The sequence below is a fragment of the Mus caroli genome, unplaced genomic scaffold, assembly GCF_978045245.1.
Source record: "Mus caroli unplaced genomic scaffold, Mus_caroli_1 scaffold_10, whole genome shotgun sequence".
Lineage (NCBI taxonomy): Eukaryota > Metazoa > Chordata > Mammalia > Rodentia > Muridae > Mus > Mus caroli.
In genome coordinates, this window is record NW_028227265.1 from 41450434 (window position 1) to 41475837 (window position 25404).

Here is a 25404-nt window from a genome sequence, read left to right on the forward strand (position 1 = left end):
ACATGAGGAATGCTAATAGTCTACAACTGCCACACCTGCAACTGTTTGGTCTACAAGGCAGAAGTACAATACAATAGGAGCTGGAGATAGCCTAGCGGGTAAGAAGCAGTAAAGGTACTGGCTGTTCTTGTAGAGGTTTGGGGTTCAATTCCTGGTTCCCACATGGTGGCTCACAACCATCTGTAACTCCAGTTCCAGGGGAGCTGATGTTCCTTTCCTACTTGCACAGGCCCTAGGCACACAATTGGTACAGATATACGTACATGGAGGAAGAACTCTCATACACATAAAGCTAAAGCTCAAGGAAAATATCTAATTTGGAATTAGCTTGTATCTGATACTTAGAATATGTTTATTTTTTTTTTATAGTTGCAGACACAATAAACCAAAGAAAATCTCTAACCACTAGTTATATATAAAGTATTTATTTTTATGCACATATTTACCTACAAAATTTACAGAAAATGAAACAATGCAAAACACATAGAATACCCTCTTAGAGAGTTCTTAGAAGCAGAGGGTTTTATTGCTGCAATTCAAAGAATGTGATTTTATACCCAGGAAAGTAGAGATGAATACATGTACGTTAAATGGCAGCTTTGTTAAACGATTTTGTCCTGTTATTCAAATTTAGTTTAATGTTGGATGAAATTTAACATATTGCTCATGAAATAATTTAACTTTCTCAAATCTTCTAATAAACAGGTAAAAGGCACCTCTAGTACTTTAAGCATTTACAGCAATTCTGACAGTTTCATTTTAAGGGCTACTGTAGTACACGTGGCTGTTGCGCATACACAGTATGCCATCAACACTCTCCAGCAGAGAGAGCTGCAGGCTCTGGTTTGTAGTGTGGTTCCGTGTTACTAGTGATGGACTGGGCCCATCAGCTACACCAGGACGGTACTAGTGTAACACGTCTACCACAGCATAAAATCCAGTCACCTGAAATAAGGACTGTCAAATTCCCAGATAATACATAATTTTTTAACTTGTACATTCAGAAGAGTTTGGGGTGTTTTTAAAATTTTTTTTAAAAAGTAATTTAGTGTTAAATGAAAACAATTTACTGAAAAGTATAATAGTTGCCAGAATCCAGTATCAGGCTTAACAAAAATTGTCAAAACATCTATAAATTTTTCAACATAATGGAGATGAGATTTGCTCAGTCTAAGTGGAATTTGATGTTGTTCCTGCAGTGCAATGGAAAGAGGCATTAAGAATGAAAGGCACACGTAATAGTCAGTTTAAGGAGCTGTGGAGATGTCAAGCAGATGGTTCCTCAAATACTGGTGCAGGAGAACAAGGTCCAAACATTTTCCTCTTGGTTAAACATTGGCATTGATTTGCTATTTACAGTAGTTTGCAAAAATACATTATAAAAAGTGAAGGAGGTTTGGTTTCTAAGTTTAACTTAGTAATACGCACATACTTCGTCCGCAGAGTTCTGTGCAGGGGCTGAAGTGCTGAAGTGACACTAATACTGAACACAGGTAATCAAAGGTACTGAGGCGCTGCGAGCTCAGCCAGCATCATCAACATCATCTGGGCCAATATTGCACACTTCTTGTCAGTTGCTGCTAAACTGTCACATGTCCAACTCCAAAAGGAATCCTCTATGGCATTTTGCTGTATCACTTACTTGAGAAAAGACTGGTTTAGGTTCTCTAGCAATAGTGCGGACTGTCATTGAACATGAGGTCTAGGTTTCAAAATTAGCTTTCCTGTCTGTAGAAAAGAAAAGGAAAAAGAAGTCAGTTCACAATTCTATTAAAATACCACCAGTTATTTTTGAACTTTTACAGGCATTTTAGGACCATGGTGTATCAGGAAAAGGCACTTATTGCCAAGGTTGATAACCTGAGTTCAGCCAAAACCAATTATGACAGAAGCAAAGAACTAACTACCCCAGACACCATAGCGTTCTCTTTCCCATGGGCACTACGTTGTGCATATGTGCGTGTAGACGCACACACACACACACACACACACACACACACCATCCATCCATCCATCCATCAATAAAAAGGTAAAACCACTTCTTTTAGAAGGGGTATTTGGTGGAGCCAGTGAGATGGCTCAGGCAGCAGGGATCCCACTCACAAGTCTGACAAGCTTAGCTCAATCCCAGGGCCCAAATGTGGAAGGAGACAGTGATTCCTATGAGTTGTGTCCTCTCATCTCCCTGCCTGTCAAGCACTGGGACTAACACTACATCACTCCACCCAGCATCATCCACACTTGTCCTGATGTCTGTTATGACTGTCAAATGCTTTATGGTAACACTGTCCGGTTAGGCTGCCACTAGCCTTATGTAGGTAAGTACTTGAAATGAAACTAGTTTAAATAAAGATGTTTTATAAAACACAGGAAATGCTGAGGAAAATGCCAAAAAAGGGGAGTGTGAGGGCATTAAAAAAATCATACTAACTAGAAACTGTGACTTTTATAGATTTGGTGTATTTTTGATGGAGACAGGGTTTCACTATATATATAGCCTTAGCTGACCTGGACTGGCCTTGAACTCACAGAGATCCACTTGGCTCTCTGCCTCCCAAGCGTCGTGATTTTTATATCTTATTAAACTAAATTTTATTTATAATACATAAAATTATTTTGACAAAATGCTTCTTTCCACATAAAGTTTTTCTTTCCTTAAGTTAAGAAGTAAACTCAAGGGCTGTGTGGCGGTGGCGGCACAGGGCTTTAATGCCAGCACTTGGGAGGCAGAGGTAGTCAGCTCTCCAGGTTCAAGGCCAGCATGTTCTACAGAGCACGTTTCAGGACCGTCGGAGCTACACAGAGAAACCCTGTTTGAGAAACGAACAAAAAAGTAAACTTAGAAACTGAAGACACTGCTCAGCAGTTAGAGCAAACATGACTGCTGGTTGAGATGGAGCATGACTTTTCACTTCCGAGGAAAAGGCAGGAGGATCTCTATGAGTTTGAGGCCACCCTGGTCTACAAATTGAGGACAGCCAAGGTTATTACACAGAGAAACCCTGTCTTGAAAAGCAAACAAACAAAACAACAACAACAGAGCCAACATGATAGTGCACAACTATCTATAACTCTAGTTCCAGGTACAAACAAGGCGAACAGACAAATATGCAGGCAAAAATACCTGTACACATAAAAATAAATCCTGGGATCTGGAGAGATGGCATAGTGGTTAAGAACACTGACTCTTGTTCTTCCAGAGGACCCAGGTTCAATTCCCAGCACCCACAGGGCAGCTCACAACTGTGTGTAACTCCACTTTCAGGGGACCCAACACCAATTAAATAATAATAATAAATCATCTTAAAAAAAAACAACCCAGGGATATGAATACTCAGGTACTGCTGGTGGTCAGAATATTCTAAGAAATACTTTTGGGTCTTTTTGGTTTTTTTTAGTTCCCTTTTTTTGAGACACAGTTTCTTTGTATGTAGCCCTGGCTGATCTGGAACTCACTCTGTAGACCAGACTGGCCTCAAACTAAGAGTCTGCTTGCCTCTGCCTCCCTAGTGCTGGGATTAAAGGCATGTGCCACCACCACCTAAGAAATGTTTTTGTAGAGTAGAGCAACAATACATAAAAACTAAGTTGTAACAGTGATAATAAAGTAGATAACATATAATTCAAACTATTCTCTTTAAGGGTTTATCTGAAAGAAGCTAGATTGGGGCAGAAGGATTTACACAGATGTGTTGGTAAACTATTGTTTGGGTGTCTACTGTGTGCCAGGGGCCATGTGAAGTGCTAAAAAATTTAGTAATAAACCACACAAAGCAGCTTCTACCACAGTGCAATTTAATTCCAGTGGGAAACAAACACACACACAGTATGAAGGATGGCAAAACAACTCTATGTTAGATAGGGGGTTAATTTACAACGCAAGCATTATGCAACTAGACATAGCAAAGATTTCAACTGAGATAATTTGGGTAGAGAAATGAGCCTGGGACTTTGCATGTGGTTAATGGCCAATAATTAGTGACTCTTAAATCCTAATGTTGGGTTAACATGTTCCTTTACTAAAAGCTAGTAAGAATACACAACAAAATGTAAAAACATGATTAATCAGGAAACTAAGGCACAAACGAGACATACAGGTTTGAGACCAGCTTCAATAACAGTGAATTCCAGGCCAGCCTAGGCTACAAACCAAAACCCTGCCTCAAAATTAAAAAAAAATAATAATAAAAATAAAAAAGATTCAACTGTCGATCCAACTACTTTGTCTGGCACCACTACCTGTAGTTGTCCTAAAAGGCTCAAGTGTTAAAGGCTTGGCTCCCAGCCAGTAGCATGTTAAAGTAACTGAGTAATGGGGACAACGTCATCAACGGAGCAAATCACTAGTGCATTCATAGCCACAGCAGCTGGGGCCTAGTCAGAGGATACAGGCCACCAAGGGGAGAGACTTTGAAAGATATTTTGTTTCAGGAACTTATAATGTAAAGCAAGCTTGTCTCTGTCTCCTGAGTGCTGGGGTCAAAGGTGTGTGCCAACAAGACAGACTAAAAGATTTCAGGTATAGTCTTGTTTTGTTCAGACAGGGCATTGCTATGGTTAAGACCCAGGCACGTCTTAACCCCTTTCCTGCTTTTCTCAGTCAGTATTTTTTATCTTCAGGCTAGCCCCATATTTGTATACTGCTAAAAAGAGCCTTCAACTTTGATCTTCCTGCTTCCACCTCTCAAGTGCTGGGATCAAAGGTGTCCACCATCATACCTGGTTTCCTGTGGTGCTGAAGAGCAAACCTAAGGCTTAACAGATGTTAAGCATTTTACCAGCTCAGGCTCTGCCTTCACTCTTGGCTCTTCTGCCTCAGTTCCTGAGTCCTGAGGTTACAGGTGTGGGCCACCATCCAGACCTAAAGGACCCAGAGGTCTGCTTTCATAAAACCAAACATGTCAGTACTCCCTCCCCATTTTTGTTTCTTTGAAAGAGTTTCGCTATGTAAATCAGGGTGGCCTTGAACTTGAAGCAATCCCCTTGCCTTCCAAAGGTAGAGAGTATAGATGTCAGCAATAATACCTGGCTACAGGTCTACTTATTCTACCGAAAACTACTTACGTCATCACAGGACATATTGTATTCTGCTAATACCGTTCGACATCGAGCAGCTATACTGAACCAACGTGGTCAAAGGAAAATTCACAATGCAAGTCAGGCGTCTGTTATGGTTTAGCCATGATATGTTGCTCCCAAAGGCTCAAGTGTTAAAGGGTTGGTCCCGAGCCATTGGCATATTGAAGTAACTGAATAACAGAGGGACAAATGTCATCAATGGTGTAAACCACGGCACATTCATAGCCAGGGGAGTGGGACTCAGTCAGAGGATACAGGCCACTGAGGGGTGACTTTGAAAAGCATAGTTTATTCCTGAACCCTTCACTGTCTCCTGCCACCATGGGATGAGTGGCTTTGTTTTATGCTACACTCCACGCCATGCTCTATGCCATGACGGGCCGCCTTACCACAGTCAAAACACAACTGGACCAGCCAATCATGGTCTGAAACCTCTAAAATCATGAGTCAAGACAAATCTCAGGTATTGAATCCGCAGGGATGGGATGTGATTAACACATAGCTTCTAACACCGCTTAGGAACCAGGGAAGGTTCTTCAGCTTAGTTATGATAAAAAACTCAACTCGTGGGAAAGGATACATTGATGGTGCGACTACTCTTTTGTGTATTCCAGCAAAGAACAAGCCTATTAGAGTTATACAGCTAATAGTGAAAAACGGATGGTTCCATAATGACGTGAAGAAGGACACCTGCAAGAGAAAAGTGTGAGATATAAACTCTTAGGGTACTATACGGACATTTGTAATGTTTTTATCATCTAAACCACAAGGACATGAAGACTTCCAACAACTCTAGATCTCTTTATTGTGGTGTAAAAACAAAACTCATACTGTATCTTTTTAGTATGGTAAGATAACAGCAATATATGTCATTCATGCCAAACTCTCTAAACCATTTCAAATTCATTCCTAAAGATGAGGTCTTCACACACACACATACACACAGACACAGAAGGGGGCGGTGGGGGAGAAAAACACAAGAAAAGGCCTGTCTGTCCTGGATTCACTTTTTTCTTTCTTTTTTATTTTTTTAAAAAAGATTTATTTATTTATTATATGTGTACACTGTAGCTGTCTTCAGACACACCAGAAGAGGGCGTCAGATCTCGTTATGGATAGTTGTGAGCCACCATGTGGTTGCTGGGATTTGAACTTGAGGCCTTTGGAAGAGCAGTCAGTGCTCTTAACTGCTGAGCCATCTCACCAGCCCCTGGACTCACTTCTGTAGAACAAGCTGGTTTTGAACTCAGTGATCACCTGTCTCTGTGGGATTAAAGGGGTAACACTGGCCTTCAGTCTCACTGAAGTGGGGAAACTGTATGTACCTGTAAAGAACTAGAACTCAAGAGAGAAAGAAAGGGTTTCATTTAGATCTGGGCATAATGAAATGGCTGCAGGAAAGTAGGAAACACACAACTCTAAGACTATGTAGAGAAGACAAGAGTCCACCAGGATCCATGCTTGGAACAAGAATGGCACCAACAGTAGAAGGCTAGGAAATAAAACCAACCAAGAAGGGAAAGATGAACATGTATAATGTCTAGAAAACTAAGCAAATGGACTGATAACTACACAGAAGAAACACTTAAGGGAAACACAGCACTTCCCCACGTGAGACACTTCATGGATTAAGAGAGACAGCTAAACACATACACATACTCAAAACAAAGAAAAGCACGAGACATATGTGATTCAATAAGGCCGGGTTAAAGAACAAGACTGAAAACACTAGGAAATGTTCCTGAGATGAGGTCATGCTGAAGACAAACTAACTCCCAGAGATCTTTCTTTGGTTTCTGTTTTGAGATAGGGTCTTTTTGCAATCTCTGTGGTTGCTTGCCACCAGGCCTGATAACCTGAGCTCAAGCCTCAGGACCCACATGTTGGAAGGAGAGCTAACATCTCTGAGCTGTCCCCTGACTCCACAAGAGTGCCAAACTCTCAGTATGCACCCCCTCTTCTTTCTCTAAATAGATAATTCAATTATTGTGTAATTTAAGGACATTTGAGGGTTTTTTCTGTTTTATTTTTATGGACAATTTCCTCCATATATCCCTAGATCTTCTGGAACTCACTCTGAACCAGGCTGACCTCAAGTTCACAGAGCCATCTGCCTCTGTCTCTGCCTCTGCATCCTGAGTGCTGGCATTAAAGGGTGAGCAACCAGGCCTGACTGAAAATCTGAGGTTTGAATTCAAGAGGAATGGCTATGTGTCTATACAATGTTAGCACATAGAGTACTTTGTATTTTATGTGTGCATATGTGTACAGTCAATGTGTGTGAACTCACTTGTGTGTGGAGGCCACAGGTTGACACAGGATTCTTCCTTCATTACCCTCCTCCTTATGTTTTAAGACAAGGTCTCTCACTGAACCCAAGTTCACTGATTTGGCTAAATGGCCAGCCAGCCAGCCCTGGGATCCCTCTGTTGTACCAACCCTGTTCTCCCCAGCACCAGGGTTACAGACACAGACTGTCACGCCTGGCTTTTCCATGATTGCTGGAGTTATAAACTCAGGTCCTCATGCTTACACAGCAGGCACTCTGCCCACTGAGCCACCTCTTCAAGCCCAATATTTAATATTCTCAAGTTGTTTGGTTGCTTGGTTTGTTTGGTTTTTTTCCTGTTGTTATTTAGCAACAATGCCTTATCATGTAGCCCAAGCTGGCCTCTGTGTCTTAAACTTCCTGGTTCAGTCTGCCATGATGCCAAGATTACAGGACCACACCACCACACCTGGCTATATGTTTTATTTTAATTAGGCCAGTTGTTCTAGCTTCCTTCCCTCCATGGCAACAATCAATGACATCAAAAACAGCAGTTCCCTCCTTCTTTCAGGAGTCTGCAATATCCTCTCTTTCCCTGGCTTTTGTATTCACACCTCTTGCTTCAGACACAATTGCTGGTTAGAACTCTCATCAGGTTTGGGGTTATTAAATACTGAAATAAAAAGAGCCAACCCTAAGGCTAACTAGCTATCTTCTCACCTAATTTTAAAAATTACATTAACTACATAGTTTTGGGCCTATTTCCGATTACATTTAATTCTTCATTTTATTAAGATCTCAACTAGCTGAAATCAGCTTATATTTTTCTCAATTAGAAGTAGACTCATTTCCCAAGACAGAACTTTTCAATCTTCTTGCCAGCCTCCTTCCACCCTTCCCCACAGATGAGTACCAAGTACAGCCTTCAGATCAGAGTTCTACAAATGAACTCATGAGAGAATTATCTGTCTGCAACAAAGCCCCTTCCATTAACATAAAACTCCAACATCAGCCTCCCCTGCTCCCCGCCCTATCTCTTCAGTGGACAGTCAGGGAGGCTACATGCTAAGCAGTGCCCCTGGCTGTCGGAACTGCCACCTGGACAGATTACAAAAGCCTTCTTAGGGTCCCCTCTGGATAACATAAAGAGACAACACAGAACAACGGATGTAGTCTAGAGGGCTTATTTTTAAGATTTCTGAAAATTATGAGACTGATCTAAACAGCTGAAGAAAGGTAATCACTGAAAAACCTGAGAGTAGCTGTGTGTGATGCCTGTGCCTCCAATCCTAGCATTTGGGAGGTGAAGGCAAGAGCAGGTGCATCTCTGTGAGTTTGAGGCTAGTTTGGTCTACACAGCAAGTTCTAGGACAGCTAGGACTACACAGCGAGACCCTGTCTCAAAGAAAGAAAAGAAATGGAAAGAAATGAAAAGAAAGGAAGAAAAAAGGAAACCCCCCCCACACACAAACAAACAAAATACAAAAAAAGAAAAGAAAAACCCAAGACTGCAGGTTTTCTAATAAAAAAAGACTGAGCTTCAAATTAAGGCACTAGGAGAAAGAGATAGAAACTTCAGAAACATTTTATCAGCTTTCATCAAATAATCCTTCAAGAGCTAACATTATGAAACTCGATATTGCATTTGGTATAGTGAAGCTCCTACACAGTGCCCAGTGGGAGACCCCTCGGTGTTTCCTATATTAAACTCCAGGCAAGAAACTCGGAAGGACTAAAGCAGAAAACGAAAAGCTTTACTAACTCAAGGGGTTAGCCCGTGTTCTCTTCAATGACAATGAAAACACACAGAATTAACTGTGACTCTGTGGATCAGGTCACTTAGAGATCAATTTATAACTCAATTCTGTCAACTTCAATGAGCTACATAGCCTAGAAATCAGTGACTTGGTTTCTTTCCTGATTTTGGTCACTTGGTTTAATGTTTATCAGTTTTTATCAGTTATATTTGTCTTTTTAAAAAGCTGGTATTAGGGGCTGGAGAGATGGCTCAGTGGTTAAGAACACTGACTGCTCTTCTGAAGGTCCTGAGTTCAAATCCTAGCAACCACATGGTGGCTCACAACCATCTGTAATGAGATCTGACTCCCTCTCTGGTGTGTCTGAAGACAGCTACAGTGTACTTAGATGTAATAAAAAAAAAAAAAAAAAGCTGGTATTAATGACAGGAGATGAACAGAACCAAAGGAAAAGAATGTTCATGTGGAAATAGAAAAATTAAAAACATGAGTTAAGAAATATCAAATGAAGTAAATTTTCTTAGATCCTTTCTCTTATGAAGATAAGTAACTCACAACAGCCAACTAGAACTTCCCTTAAGCAAATGATTACAGGGCATGTTATTAATATAAGGATTAACATTATTAGTAGCAGGTAAAGGTAGCTCGGCATATCTCATAATTAACATCATTACATCCAGTATCTTATTTAATCTGCTAAAGACTTTAAAACAAAATTTCTACCTTTTGTGTCTCAGGATCTATTAGCCAGTTCCAGGCACCAGTAGCTGTACAGACAGACACCACTATAAGAAGCACTGGTGAGAGATAAACACAAAATTAGTAAGCAGACGCACCCTCCAACCCTTCAGTCTTGATACCACTTCCAGCAGTGCTGAAGAGACACAGCCAATGCCACAACATTTGATCGAAGCGGATCAAGAGTCAGACTTGCCATTTAAGGGACTCTCTTTAACATTCTGAACCCTGGGAACTGAAGGACAACAGCAACTTCCTGCTTCTTGTTTAGAATTCATGAGAATGAAGAGTAATACAATTAAAACCAAGAAGCTAGATGGAAATATTTTAACATAAGACCCCGTGTCCAATGTGAGAATTCCACTGTGGTTTTGGGTTGATTTTGCAGATCTTGTACACTCACATTGGAAAAGAAAACCCCTATTTTCTAATGTAAACACACAAACAAGGGCTCCTTTCTTAACCACACAGCAGCCGGGGGTTCTAACTGAGGGGCTGTGCCATGCAGACTACTGCTGCCAGTTAAACAAAGGTCAGTGCTGATGAGGTGGAGTCACTGTGGAGCACACCAATCAGTTCTCATTTTTCATAGGGACTGAAAGAAAAGGACGTAAGGGCTGGTAGACCCCAGAAAAGGTTTAGTTTTTCCCACCAAGCTTTTTTACGTGTGTGTGTGTCCACGTGTGTGTGCCATGGTGCACATGTGAAGATGAGAGGTGCCTGTGGGAGCTGGTTCTCTCCCTATACCAGATGGCTCCTGGAGACTGAACTCATGTAATCAGACAACACCTTTACCTGCTGAGCCATCTTGCCAGCCTGCCCCACCTTCATCTAAATAGATTACGAATAAATTGAAGAAAAAGAATGAAAGGACGTCAGGATTTAGCTAATGCTTTGGAGCTAAAGACAGTTCTTTTATTTCAGTCACGCTTCATAGATTTACACATGGGAAAATCATTTTCAGAGAACAGAAACATAGTTAAATCCTAATCACCTGGAATTTCTAGAGATAGGGGTAATAAAAGAAATCGTTTTAGGTATTTAGTTATAGAATCAAAATTATCTTCTCAACTAAGAACAAATTAAACTCAATCTCTTATTCTGTATTTCCAGAAATAAATATATTATGTTACGTAGGTACTTTTACATAAAATGACATAAAACCAAAACCAAGTTAGAAATGATCTAATACATGCTTTTATTTCGTTGGTACTCGAGCCAGGCTGATGGCACCTGCGTGGAGCACATGGAAAGTAAAGTGTGTTCATCATATGATGTCTGAAAAGACAGGGCAGCACATTTTAAAAGGCTTTCTAGCAAGGGTTTGGGAGCAACTTCTTTGTAAACAAGAACAGCAACATCACTACTTATGAATCTAACAAATCAAACCATAGAAGGTGGCTACAGCTTCACAAAGGACACTAATAAAAATCATTTAAAAGTCAAGACCACTGGGCAGTGGTGGTGCACATCTCGGGAGGTAGAGACAGGCAGATTTCTGAATTCGAGGCCAGCCTGGTCTACAGAGTGAGTTCCAGGACAGCCAGGGTTACACAGAGAAACCCTGTCTCGGAAAAAAAAAAAAAAAAAAAGGTCAGGACTCCCAACTTCAGTAGGGCTCTTTCAGTCCTGCAGCCTGAGCCACACCTTGAATTAATGCATGTCTTCACAGGGCTGGACAGCTCAATAGTTAGAGCATGTGCTGCCGAGGACCCGGGTTCAGTCCTGAGTACACGGTGGCTCACAGCTGTCCTGACTCCAGCTCTAGGAGGTCCAGCACCCTCTTTGTGCCCTCTTTGGGTACTGGGCATGCACATGGTGGTACAGACATACATGCAGGCAAAATCATCATACAGATTACGATAAAAATAAAAATTAAATCTGTCAAAAAGATCGGCCTGGAGACTTGCTCAGTGGTTAAGAACACTTGTTATAAAGGACCTGGGTTTGATTCCCAGCACCCACATGGAGGCCCACCATCTCCTCAGACACCAGTTGCACATGTGGTGCACAGATGTACATGTAAGCAAAACGCTCATGCACATAAAATAATAAACATCTAAAAGGCTAACAAAAAACCCCAAAACACACAAAAATATCAGACCTTTGTGTTGTCCTGTGGCTCCCAAGAGAGCATGTTTAACAGATGTAAGACCATGGATCTTAGTCCCAGCACTGACTGCACTCAGAGGCAGGAATGAAATCTCAGTAGTCCATTTCCTAAGACCAGCCCAAAGCTGAATGCTGTAACACATCTGTGGTCCCAACAACTGGAGAAGCAGAGGCAGGAGGATCACTTGAACCTAGACCTAGCCTGAATAAGGCAGTGAAATCCCACATCCAAAAAGATAGCGAGGGGAAGGAAGGAGGAGGGGAAGAGACAACTTGGTCTCAGTGCAGATGAGAGGAGCTGTACTGCTTACATTTCCCACTATGCCCCTTCCTTGGGGCAGTAACTACAAATCATTCAAATCAGACTTTCTTTCCCACCTTCATAATCCTTAGGAATAGGCAGTGTAAGGGGAAATTCTTTTCTGGGTCAGGCTTCAAAGCACGCCACCACGCTGTATTAAAGTTCAACTAAGGAGGTCACTGAGATGGCTCAGCTGGGACCGACACCTGCCAACAAGCCTGATGACGTGCATTTGATCCCCAGAACCCACAGGGAGATGAAGAGAACTGGGTCCTGCAAACTGTCCTCTGACTTCAACATGTGCTGTGGCATGTGAGTAAACTTGTATGCATGCACATATGTGCACAATAAGATCATAAAATTGTTTTAAAAATCAACTATGGAAAGTGTCATAACCTTTGTTTTTAAAATATCTATGTAATTTTACATAGATATATATCTATATGTATCTGATTGTATGTATGTACGCTATATGTATGCAGAGCCTGCAGAGGTCAGAAGATTGTGAGCCTCCATATGGGTACTGAGAACCAAAGTCAGGTCTGCAAGAACAGTATTAAGCACTCTTACTACCTATCTCTCCAGCCCTATTCAGAACCTTTATACATATAATTGAATGCTCTTTTTTTTTTTAAAAGCAAAAGCTCTGTGCCTGCTACGCAAATGCTCTACCAAGGAGTCATCCTAAGCCAAAATATTTTTTTCAAAAAAGATTTATTTTTTTTAAAGACTTATTTATTTATATGTATGGGTACACTGTTGCTGTCTTCAGACACACCAGAAGAGGGCATCAGATCCCATTACAGATGGTTGTGAGCCACCATGTAGTTGCTGGGAATTGAACTCAGGACCTCTGGAAGAGCAGTCAGTATTCTTAACCACTGAACCATCTCTCCAGCCCCCAAAAAGATTTATTATTTTAAATTATGTATATTTGTATGTGTGTGTTCATAGGGGTGTGTGTACATGTCTGCAGAATCTAAAAGATGGTGTCAGATAGCCTGGAGCTGGAATTACAGGTGGCTGATGTAAATGCTGGGACCTGAACACTGTCCTCTATAAGATCAGTATGCACTTTGAACCACCAAGCCACCACTTCAGCTCCAAAATATGATTTTTCTTGACAAAATTGTATTTCGATAGCTTGTAGGCAAATTGTGTGTTGCTTAGGGAGTTTCTTATGTGTGTGTGTACATGTTCATGTATGAATTTATACTGTGCATGTGTGCACACAGCCAAAAGTCAATGTATAACTTAATTTATGAAACAGAATAGCTCACTGAATCTAGAGTTCACACAGTACTATAATTTTTATCATGTTTTTAATGGAAGTTACAACTTTTTTTTTTTTTTCTTCCGAGACAGGGTTTCTCTGTATAGCCTTGGCTGTCCTGGAACTCACTCTGTAGACCAGGCTGGCCTCAAACTCAGAAATCCACCTGCCAGATGAAAGTTACAACTTTTAATTAAAAATATGTCTCTTAAGGCTGGAGAAATGGCTCAACCGGCTGCTCTTCTAGAAGTCCCACGTTCAATTCCCAGCACCCACATGACAACTTACAACCCTCTATAACTCCAGTCCTAGAGAATCTTTTGGGGGCTGCACATACATAGTACACAAACATATGTGCAGGCAAAACACCCATACACATAAAATAAAATAGGAATATTATTGGAGGTGGGGCTGGAGAGATAGTTCCAAAGTTAAGAGCACTTGTTCTTGCAGAGAACCTGGGTTCAGTCCCCAGCACCCACATGATAGCTTACAATCACTAGCAACTCCTGTTGCAGGATATAAGGTACCCTCTCTTCTGGACTCTGCAGGCAACAGGCATGCACTTAAAATTAGAAAATATATATTTTCTTAAAAAAAAAAAAAAAAACAATTCAACCATATAAAATAGTCTCTCCCTTTAGGGTAGCCAGTTATAATTTCCTTTTTCTTTAAAAAATTATTTAGAGAGTGTGTGTGTGTGTGTGTGTGTGTGTGTGTAGCTGCATGGTATGTATAGGCATGCATGTCATAGCACAGCACAAATGTGAAGGTCAGAAGAGAAATTTGTGGAGTCTGCCCTTTTAAATGGCTTCTGAAGATGCAACTGAGGTATATAGGCTTGAATGGCATACACCAGAGCTAACCTGCCAGCTCATAATTTTCTTAAGGACTTCTGTGTAATACGTTGTCAACAGCACTAAGTAATACATTTAAAAGTTGTCTAGCCGAGCGAGGTGGCTCACGCCTTTAATCCCAGCACTTTGGGAGGCAGAGGCAGGTGGATTTATGAGTTCGAGGCCAGCTTGGGCTACAGAGTGAGTTCCAGGACAGCCAGGGCTACAGAGAAACCCTGTCTGGAAAAACCAAAAAAAAAAAAAAAAGTTGTCTAAACTCAGAAATCTTATAGCTTAGCAAAACAAGGATTTACCAGTCAAAAGTTTTAAAGAAAGGGAGTCGTTCCTACTTAGGAATAAAGCTATCAACCACACTTTATTTTCCCTTAGAAAGCATTCAGCAACTTACTTCTCCAACGTCCAGTGGCAGGTTGCAAGCAATGAATATATTCAGTAAGTCTTCTTTCGAATGCCTTGAGATCTAGGTAAAGAGAATTCAGTTCTCTATCTGCTCTTTCTAGTCTGAACTTGATAAAATGAAATTTTAGATCGACAAACTCCAACAGGTCTTGCACATCAAATTACTTGTGTCACGCACCATTTGCTTATATAATAACAATTTTAAGTACACGACAAAAACATTTTTCGTTCATCTCAATTTCTGGAAACCGGTTGGTCTACTTTTAGAAGCTAGAAAACTGGTATGCTGGAAGACCAGCAGCAACTTCAGCCAAGAGTCAAAAGCTAAAACTGGGGGGTGCGATGGAGGGTGTTTACAAATAAATGGACCAAACTCCAGCTTAATTCTAATTCTGTGGAACCAAGAACTTCCTGTTGAAACATCAAAATCCATGAGGTCTAATTGACAGCAATTATCCGATTCGGGCCCTAGCTCTTATCATTAATTGATGGCTATGTAGTATGGGCTTACTAGACTTCCGTACACAGATAACGGGCTGTACAAAGATACTCCTATCCTCCTCCGAATAGGTCGACGGTGATCGTCCGGCCAGCAGCAGCGCCTACGCCTTGTGCTGTGACAGAGCGTACCTCTGAATGAAGTAGGGTGTTATTCCCACAGAGGTGTTTTTTAAAAAATCAAAACAAAACAAAACTCATTTGAAAGGCCAAGAGTACGTCTAAATTCCGGCAATTACAGAAGCCAAGGAAGAAATTAGAGTTACGGTTCGTTATATTGTCAAACAGAAAATGAATTCGCACTCTATAACTCGCAAGGGCTCGTCACTGAGACGGGGGCCCCCGAGCCCCTGCGAGGGGGAAAGGCGGCACCCCCCGGCGGCTGTGCGCCCCGTGCCCCCGAGCCGCGGCCCCGCCACGCCGCCCTCGCGACCTCCTCAGCCTCCGGACAGGACCCGGCGGAAGACACTCTACCTTCCGCCTGTTCCAGCGAGTTCATGTCGGGCGGCAGCTCTGGTCACCGCCACGGCCCGGTCCTCATCGCAGCCCGCCCTCCCCGCCCCGCCGACAGCGCCAACTCCCACCTCTAACCGCTCCCTTCAGCCCCTCCCTTTGGCACCGCCCATTTTCTAGAAACGTTGAGTTTATTGGGTATCTCAGCCAGACCCCTCAACTAAACTAGTTTTCTATTGGCTAATTTCAGCAAACGCCTTCGGGTACCTAGCGCTAGACGTTCAGCTGGAAGGGCCGAGAATAGCGAGCAGCTAGGCTGATATAGCCATGGCGCCGCCTCCTGCCTCGGGGAGGAACTGAATTCTGTCCCAGCATACTTTTTTAAGCTTGGTTCCTTTCTTAGTTCTTAAAACAATGATTGAGCGCCAACTAACTTCTGGGCGGTATTTTGGTTGCTAAGGAGAGATCACCAAGCTATCCCTGCCCTCAAGGAACTAAAGAGAAACTGAAATATGTTCAGCAGTAAGTACTAGAAGCGCCCCCAAGTAGATTTCCTTGATTATGATTTCTCTTCTTTAGATATCCAATTCCTTAAGGAAGGATTTCTTTCTTGGTTATTTTCTCCTCATGTCGTCCAATATAGTCATAAAGAATGCACAAAGTGCCGAGCGGTGGTGGCGCACGCATTTAATCCCAGCACTTGGGAGGCAGAGGCAGGTGGATTTCTGAGTTCGAGGCCAGCCTGGTCTATAGAGTGAGTTCCAGGACAGCCAGGGCTACAGAGAAACCCTGTCTTGAAAAACAAACAAACAAACAAACAAAAAAATGCACAAAGTATGTCTCTGTAACTATAAATTAACATTTGATTAAAATGACTGTTATTTCCTGTTATTTCTGTTTATTTCCTGGTGGTCATTGATTCATTCAAGAGGTATTTATTGCATGACATGCTACGCATTGTATTTGTCCCATATTACATTACATTTATGACCAAGGTAGATAAGATTGCATTCCTCACAGTGAAAGGTTTCAGGAGCAATAAACATGGAAGTAGGCAACTGATTTCAGATAACAGAAGCTCTATGGAAAAAGCAAACAATATTAAAGACAGAAGGAAGGAGGTCCAGAAGTGTTGCAAGGAAGTTTGAGCTGAGAGCCCCAAGAAGACGGAAAGGATCCAGCCACACAGATCAGGGCTGAGAAGGTCTTTGAGCAGCACAGCCATGTTTCCAAAATTGATACACTGTGTGTTTTACTAATCCTCAACCTTCGCCCTAACTCACTTATCAGCTCCTGACTCCTTTATAGACTCCTCTACCCTAGTAGCACTTTCTAAACTTTCTCATTAGGGAGCCTTCTCTGGTCCAAACCCTTTACATGCATTATCTTATTTAAACTTTTAAGATGACTTGTTTGTTTTAGAAATGGAGTTTTTCTCTGTAGATTAAGCTGGTCATGAACTTGCTACAAAGGTCCATTCTGGCTTCAAACTTGCAGTCCTCCTGCTTAAGCCTTTCAAGTGTTCAGGTGTGAGTTGCCACGCCTGACTTAAAGATGTGTGTGTGTCTGTGTGTGTGTGTGTTATGTTTTTTCCAAACAAGGTTTCTCTGTATAGCAACCCTGACTGTCCTGGAACTCACTTTGTAGAGTAAGATAGCCTAGAACTCAAAGAGGCCGACCTGCCTCTGCCTCTGCCTCTGCAGTGCTGGGATTAAAGGCATGGTACCATCATGCCCAGCTTCGAGATGAATTTTTAATGTTATGGATCAAAACCTATGAGTTATAAAATATACTTAATAGATGATGACGACATCTTGATGTTTTGAGCCAGGGTCAGACATATTCCTGGCTGTTTGGAACTCTCTTTGTTGACCAGGTAGGTCTTGAGTTCACAGAGATTTTCTTGCCTTTGCTGGGATTAAAGGCATGCTACACTACACCCTGGCTCATAGCCATTACTTTTTTTTATTTTGCAGAAATAACCAGAATGTTGGTGTTGCCACCAAATCAAAATGGTGATGACCCCAGACAAAGGTGCACAGGCCATCTTACAGCGAACCTGGAGGGCGTGGGGGGACACACTCTCTGGAAGGTTTAGGTAATCTCTAACGTGATTGGTAGGGGCCAAAGCCCTGATATTTGTACAATTTTGATTGGCTACTATGTTAGAGTTAGGTGATTGTGATGGTTTGTATATGCTAAACCCAGGGAGTGACACTGTTGGAAGGTGTGGCCCTTTTGGAGTAGGTGTGTCACTGTGGGTGTGGGCTGTAAGAAAGCCAGCCTTCCACTAGCAGTCTTCAGATGAAGATGTAGAACTCTCAGCTCCTCCTGCCTGGATGCTGCCCTGCTCCCACCTTGATGGTAATGGACTGAACTTCTGAACCTGTAAGCCAGCCTAATTAGATGTTGTCCATCATAAGACTTGACTTGGTCATGGTATCTGTTCACAGCAGTAAAACCCTAACTAAGATCGTAATCTAAAACCTCATTGGTGGGTGCCAGGATACTCATTGGACTGCATTCCTGTGCCATGAATGATTAACCACCAGATGGGCTGCCCAGCACAGATGGCCTATCCTGAGATGAGACATCTCTCAATCATGTTTCTCTTCAGGCTGCTCCTCAGGTGGGGGATTTTATTGTCTTGTTCCTGGACTTTGGGGTCTGCTACTGGAGACTTATGATCTAGTTTCAGAGTGGAGACAAAAATGAAATGAATGGACCCCTGTAATCCAACAATGTTTCAAAAACAGGAAACAAAAACAAAGTACAGGGCCTGCCTGCAAGTTGGCTCAGAGTGTAAAGTCACCGTACACAGCTTAGGCATAGTGCATGCTTTTTATCATGGTTTTACCACAGCAGCAGAAGGAATACAATGGAAGGGTACGGCCTCGACATGATCAAGGGCATATATACAACTTAAACATATGTAGTGAACCATGTATCTGTGGTGAAAGCCTGCATGCTTTCCTCCAACGGGGAAAAGAGAAGAGTTCCTACTGGGTTTTTTGTTTGTTTGGTTTGGTTTTAGTTTTGGTTCTTTTGAGACTGGGCTTCACTGAGTAGCCCTGCTGTCCTGGAACTCCAAGACCTGTCTGCCTAAGCCTACTGAGCGCTGGGATAAAGGTGTGTGCCACCACTACCTGCCTATGTATGTTTCTACTCTTAACACATTAAAAAGTTATTGATGTACCCAGGTCTTTCTCTGCATGCATATCTGTGCACCATGTGCATGCTTGGTACCCAGGGGGATCAAAAGAGGTCATTATAGATGATTATGAGCCACCCTGTGAATGATGGGGCTAGCACAGCCCCATCCTTAAGCAGCCAGGGCTTTAATCACTAAGCCATCTCTCCAGTCCCCACTCTCAGCATTTTTGTTCGACTTTGTGCTGGAGGTGCAAGTTGGGGCAGTTAGATGAAGGGGAAGGAGGAGGAGGAGGAGAAGGAGGAGGAGGAGGGAGGAAGAAGAGGGAGGAAGAGGAGGGAAGAAGAGGAGGGAGGAAGAGGAGAATAAGAGGAGGAGGAGGAGGAGAAGAGGAGGAAGAAGAAAGAAAGAAGAGGAAGAGGGGGAGGAGGAGCATGAGGAGAAGAAGAAAGAAAAAGAAGAAAGAAGGAGGAAGATGAAAGAAGAGGAAGAGGAGGAGGAAGAAGAGGAAGAAAAGAAAGAGAAGGAAGAGGAAGGAGAGGAGAAGAAGAAAGGAAGGAAGGAAGGAGGAAGGAGAAAAGAAAGAAAAAGGAAGAAAAGAAGGAAAGGAATTAGGTCAGAAAGCAAGAAGTAAAATGTAGCTGATGTAACCCTGGATGTAAAATGATAAGCACACCAATAAATAATTAGAATAAGCAAATAATTTAGGATGGTGAAATAAAAGATCAATAAAAAGATGTAGTATCTAGCTGTGTAGAACATGTTGGTTTCAAATTTACAGCTCCACTTGTCAAGCTTCCTGAGTAGTGCTGGGATTAAAGGCCTGCACCACCATTCCTGGTTTATAAAAAGCTTTTTGCTGGACAGTGGTGATATAGGCCTTTAATCCCAGGGACTTAGGAGGGAGAAACAGATGCAGAAGCAGACAGATCTCTGTGAGTTCAAGGCCAGCCTGGTCTACAGTGTGAGTTCTAAGACAGCCAAAAATACACAGAAACCCAGTTTCAAAAACAAAAACAAAGAAAACCCCAAACCTGAGTGGATTGGCTCTTGACTGAAAACCCAGCACATGGGGGCTAAGCCAGAAGAAACACAAGTTGGAGACCAGCCTGGACTATATAGAGTCAAAAGTACAGCTCTCTTTTGGAACTATTATTAGTGGCCAGAGTCCAGGAATACAGATTTAGGTTACTTCTATGTGGAAGCAGGTCCACAAAATTATTATAGTTTTACAGAACAAAGAAAGTCATAAATCAAGGCAAGTTTAACATCCATTGGTGGTGTACATCAGAGGGGTAGTGAGTGTGGTGAGATGGGGTAACAGTGGGTACCTTGAGATGGGGTAAATTTTTCTATAGGCTTTAGATGCTCTCAAATCCCATTCTGAGGTTTCAGGTTGGTAGAAACTAGTTATCTGCTAGGTTAATAGATTCTAAAAGGTTTTTAATCTATTGTCACAAGATGTTAGTTCTGACACAGAGGTGGACAAGGAGGTCCAGAATTTAGCCCAAGGCAGTTATTAACCTCAGGACCTGTAACATTCCAAACTCTCCAGAGACTGAAACTCCAACCAGGCTGCAGACACAGAATCCTTTCAGTTTTCATTCACAAACACAGTTTCTCTCCAGGAGTTTCTCTTTGCAATAGTAAGCTCTTGTCGATGTTTGTTTTTGAGAAAGTGTCTTCCTATATCCGTGTTTATCACCTTCAAGGCTGTGACCCTTTAACACAGTTCCTCATGTTGTGGCGACCCCCAACCATGAAATTATTCTCATTGCTACTTCATATCTGTAATTTTGCTACTATATTGAAAGGACAATATAAATGCCATTTGTCTACATTTAAAGACCAGGCCTGATTTAAAAAAAAAAAAAAAAAGGCTGTAGGGCACCAGCTTCAGGAATAAACCATAAGCCCTAGAAACTAAGTCATAAGACAGCAGCTCTAGGAACAGACCATAGAACCCAGAACAAGATCATAAAACCCCCTTCCGAAGAACAGGCTTGGGATTGCCACAAAAAAATGGGGAAATACCCAGAATAGGCCATCTGTGCTGGGTAGCCCTATTTTATCATATGGCTGAATGTTCATGACAGAAATACAGACCACTGACCACCTGTGACCCCCCCCCCCCCAGCACCAACCAATGAGATTTTAGATTACCTAATCCTTCTAGAGTCTCCCTCCCCCCATTCCCTATAAGAAGGCCTGCATGCCTTTGTCTGGGGTCGCCGTTTTATAGAATGGTTGACCCCCACATGCTGGTTGTTTCTGCAGAACAAATGCTCTTTGTCTTTGCATGCAGTCTGAGTCTGGGGTCTTCCTTCAGTGATTTTCAGTTCCTTACATTATGAATTACAATGTAAATATCTGATAGGAAGGATATCTCACCTGGGACTCCAAAGAGGTCGTGACCCACATGTTGAGAAACGCTGCTGCTCTATCTAGGCCTGGCTGTCCTAGAGTCCACTATGTAAACCATGATGGCCTTGAACTCACAGAGATCCCTCTGCCTCTGTCTCTGGAGTGCTGGAATTAAAGGCCTGCTTCACCACACCTGGTTTAAGACCTTGTCTTAAAACCAAACAGAGTAGTTGGGCAGAGACAGGAGGAGCTCTGCTAGGTCAAAGCTCAAGAGAAAAATTAAATTTAAAATTGATTTAATTAAAAAAATTAAGACCTAGGATGGTGAGAGTTCTATATTTTTATGTATATCTGCCACAATAAAAGAGCTCAGGGATATGGCATAATAAATATTTGATAACTTCCTCAGTTTACAAAAGGAAAGTGTAGCTTAAGTTCAGCCAGAGCTGCTGCTGCCAGGGAAGAGGGGGTTGGACACTTGCTGGGACTGTCAAACACCTCCTGAGGCTCACTTCTCAAAGGCAATCGAAACCTCCTGGGGAAGTGGCTGAGGGAGGGACAGGAAGTTGCTAATCTGATGAGTGCAGCCCGCTTCTGTCCTCTTTGATTGTTGGTGACTTTCCTGTCACTTATGAGCCCCTGAATCCAGGTGGGTTTGCTGGCCTTGCTTAGTTCTTCCTTACACTACAGCATGGGAAGGTTAAAGAAGCTCAGGAGTTTGATGGGGAAATGGGAGGGATGTCATGTGCTCAGTATCCACCCTGGGACCATAGTTCCAGGATCAATTATTACTGTTATGAATCACATTGTGTGTGCATGGGTATTTTGCCTGCACACACACACACACACACACACACACACACCATATGTGTACCTGGAGAGATTAGAAGAGGATATTCTCTGAAACTAGGGTTACAGAGACTTGTGAGGCTTGTATTAAGTAGGTGCTGGGAATTGAACCTGGGTCCTCTGCAAGAATAGTAGGTGCTCTTAACCAGGAAGGACTCTCTACCTGGGAGCCCCCCAGCCCCCCACATACTGATATCAGAAGTCCTGTCTTAACTCTCCACCCAGCTGTATCAATCAGCTCTTTATTAGCCAATCATTAGTGGAGAACAATCTTTTACAAAATACTGAGTGAGGAAATGCTTCATAATAATGACAATGCCAAACTCTACACTGCAGGTACAGAAATCAGCATTGGAATATGCTGTGCAGAAAAACATTCCCCTACACTGCCTGGCTGCTTCTTTCTTTTTTTATTTTATCCTCCTCCTCATTATAATTATTACTTTGAGGCTAGATGTCATGTTTCCCAGGCTGACCTCAAAATTGCTGCATAGCTGAGCATGGACTTGAGGTCCTGATTCTCCAGGCCTCTCCAGAGTGCTGGGATTACAGGTCTGCACCCCCACAGCCAGTTTATGTACTGCAGAGGACTGTGCTCTGTATGTGCATGCCAAGCCAGTGCTCTTCCAGCTAAACTCATCCCTAATCCTGTTCCCCACGCCCACCCCCTTTGTTTTTTTTGTGACAATACTCCAGGCTGTCCTGGCACTCACTGTGTAGCCCTGTGTGGTTTGAACTGGTGATGTCCCTGGTTGGGGTTATATACATGGGCCACCATGCCTGGCTGTTCTTTCTTTCTTCCTCTTAAGAATCATGAATGGAGCCGGGCATGGTGGCACACGCCTTTAATCCCAGCACTCGGGAGGCAGAGGCAGGCAGATTTCTGAGTTCGAGGCCAGCCTGGTCTACAAAGTGAGTTCCAGGACAGCCAGGGCTATACAGAGAAACCCTGTCTCGAAAAACCCCCAACCCCTCCCCCCCCCCAAAAAAAAAGAATCATGAATGGAGTCACAGTTTACTACTTGAGTATACACTGCTCCCTTCATTTTTAATAAGGCATGGATATCTTCCCACTTGTGCTCAAGTAGATATTTTATGAGTCCCCAAGTGATAGGCAGTAATTTCCTAAAAATAGTTCACAATTATAAACAAGGATGTCAATGAATTGCATTTGTCAGGGCTCTCCAAAGAATGCAACAAATTGTGTGTGTGTGTGTGTGTGTAAAAAGAAACCGTTTATATGTTGTTTATGGAGGCTCATGTGTCATCAGGGTAGCTCTCAGGCAGTAGACCCACAGAGAAGCCAATCTTGTTGCAGTTCAGATGAGAAAGCCTTTTAAGCTTCCCTTTTTGGGGGGTGTGGGGGTGTCAGTGGTCACGAGGCCTACCTATATTATGGCAGGCAATTTGCTTTATTTGAAATCTACTGATTTACAAAAAGAGGTTCTTAGAATCATCAGGACCAGTGTTTGATCCACTAATCCTTGGCACAGCTAAGTCGTCATGCAAAATAAATCATATTCATGCAAAGTAAGTAGTTTTCACTCACAATTCTGAATCAAACCTCTAACTTGTCATTTCTGCTTCTATTTTGTCCACCTAGGCCCTTGTTCCCTTGGTCCCCTGCTCACGTACCACACTGTAGAGATTAGAGCTGAGTGTCCCAGTTATAGTCAATGACAGACCACATTAATGATTCCACCAAAGTTCAACTTGGCAAACCAGTAGGGCTTTCTTGTTGTTGTTTTTTTGTTCTTTTGTTTTTGGGTTTGGTTTTTGTTTTGTTTTTTTTTTTTTTTTGATTTTTGGTTTTATGAGACAGGGTTTCTTTGTGTAGCCCTGGCTGTCCTGGAACTCACTCTGTAGACCAGGCTGGCCTCGAACTCAGAGATTCGCCTGCCTCTGCCTCCCGAGTGCTGGGATTAAAGGCGTGTGCCACCACACCCGGCAAACCAGTAGTTTTATTGGCAGGCAGTACTTACTGGAGTGTCAGTGTGGGGCAGCTTACTAGTTTGCTGGGTAAAAAGCTTACAAGGTTGTGCAAGAACTTGGATTTAATCCTTTTTACTAAAGGTAGAGGTGGTAATGGTGGAAATAATTGTCTTATGTAAACTTTTTCTTACATTTATGCTTTCCAGACAGGATATTAATAGATGCTTACAATAGTTCACGCAACAGCCAGTCTTCAGAAGTAAATTGATCACAGATTCATCAATATCACTAAGGGAAAACAAAACAAAACAAACCCTAGCAACCTGTCCCCACTCCCCCAAAGGAGAAAATAAGCAGGCAAAACCTTTATTCCCATGCATGTTGGCTTCATTCCTCCATAGTGAGGCCAGTGAGCATCCTCACAGAGATGAAAAACTTGGCTTGTGTGTGTGTGTGCCTATGTGCATGTCTGTGTGTATTTGCCTGTGTGTGTGTGCGCGCGTGCGCAAGTACATGCATGCGTCCCTTTATAGGCAGTGTGTCCCGTGTGTCACAACTGTGGGTGGTGGTCTTTGGATAAGTGTCATTGTTTTTTGAGATGAAGTCTCACTTTGTAGCCAGTCCTAGCTGGTCTAGAATCACTGTGTAGACCAGTCTGGCCTTTAACGCAGAGATCCAGCCTGCCTCCACCTCTTGAGTGCTAGGATAAAGGCACACACCACGATGCCCCCATTGCCATCTCTTTTAATAGAACTGAAGCTTTTGGGTGCCGAAATTCTGTCTTTTCTGCCATACACTCAACATTCTGAACAGCTGTGTGCAGTACACAAAAATTGAATGTGGCTCTAAAGAGTGAGAGAGGGAATTGGATTGCAGAAAAGAAAAGAAAAAAAAAGACAAAGCTAGAGATAGAGGGAGGAAGATAATGGAGAGGAAAGGCTGAGGAAGGGGAAAAAGGAAGAAGAAAAGGGGGCCTGGGGCAAATCACACCCCCTCTGTGCCTGTTTTCTCACCTTTGAAATGGGCAGGGATGGGGCTGTGAAGCTGGCACAGCAGATAAGTCAGTCAGTCCCCAGGACACGATGGAAGGAGGGAACTTCAAGTTGTTCTCTGACCTCCATACCAGTGCTGTGGCATGGGAGCACATTCCAACCCCAATAAGTAAATGTAAAAAGAAAAAAAAAGTGCTTTGAGATAGTCAGCATGCTCTCTGCCTGATATTTTGATGGTTTTTAAGAGACCAGTATAGGTTCAGAGCACACCAGATCATTGTGTTGTTGTTGGTGGTGGTGGTGGTGGTGTGTGTGTGTGTTACTGTCGCTGTAATTGTACTTCTGTGATGATGTGATATTATTCCGATTGTCTGATGTTT

The 25404-nt window shown here is 42.5% G+C and overlaps 1 protein-coding gene and 1 pseudogene across 2 annotated transcripts; one reads left to right on the top strand and one right to left on the bottom strand.

Annotated features, from left to right (window-relative positions):
• Positions 1-160: 160 nt before the first annotated feature.
• Cnep1r1 (CTD nuclear envelope phosphatase 1 regulatory subunit 1) lies at positions 161-15861 on the bottom strand. 2 transcript variants are annotated; one of them, XR_015048616.1, is made up of 7 exons: positions 15758-15861; positions 14775-14846; positions 9829-9902; positions 5660-5769; positions 5065-5119; positions 4720-4861; positions 161-1728 (listed from the first exon to the last, which is right to left on the bottom strand). XR_015048616.1 is itself a non-coding variant. In XM_021170304.2 (6 exons), exons 1-6 carry the CDS (start codon positions 15780-15782, stop codon positions 1687-1689), a joined length of 378 nt encoding a protein of 125 aa, XP_021025963.1. In that variant the 5' UTR covers positions 15783-15861; the 3' UTR covers positions 184-1686. The 2 variants fall into 2 exon arrangements, 1 of the variants encoding a protein (XP_021025963.1); XM_021170304.2 differs by lacking the exon at positions 4720-4861 and having other exon boundaries at positions 184-1728.
• Positions 15862-16010: 149 nt separating this feature from the next.
• Positions 16011-25404, top strand: part of LOC110300738 (uncharacterized) — a 63826-nt pseudogene continuing 54432 nt past the window's right edge.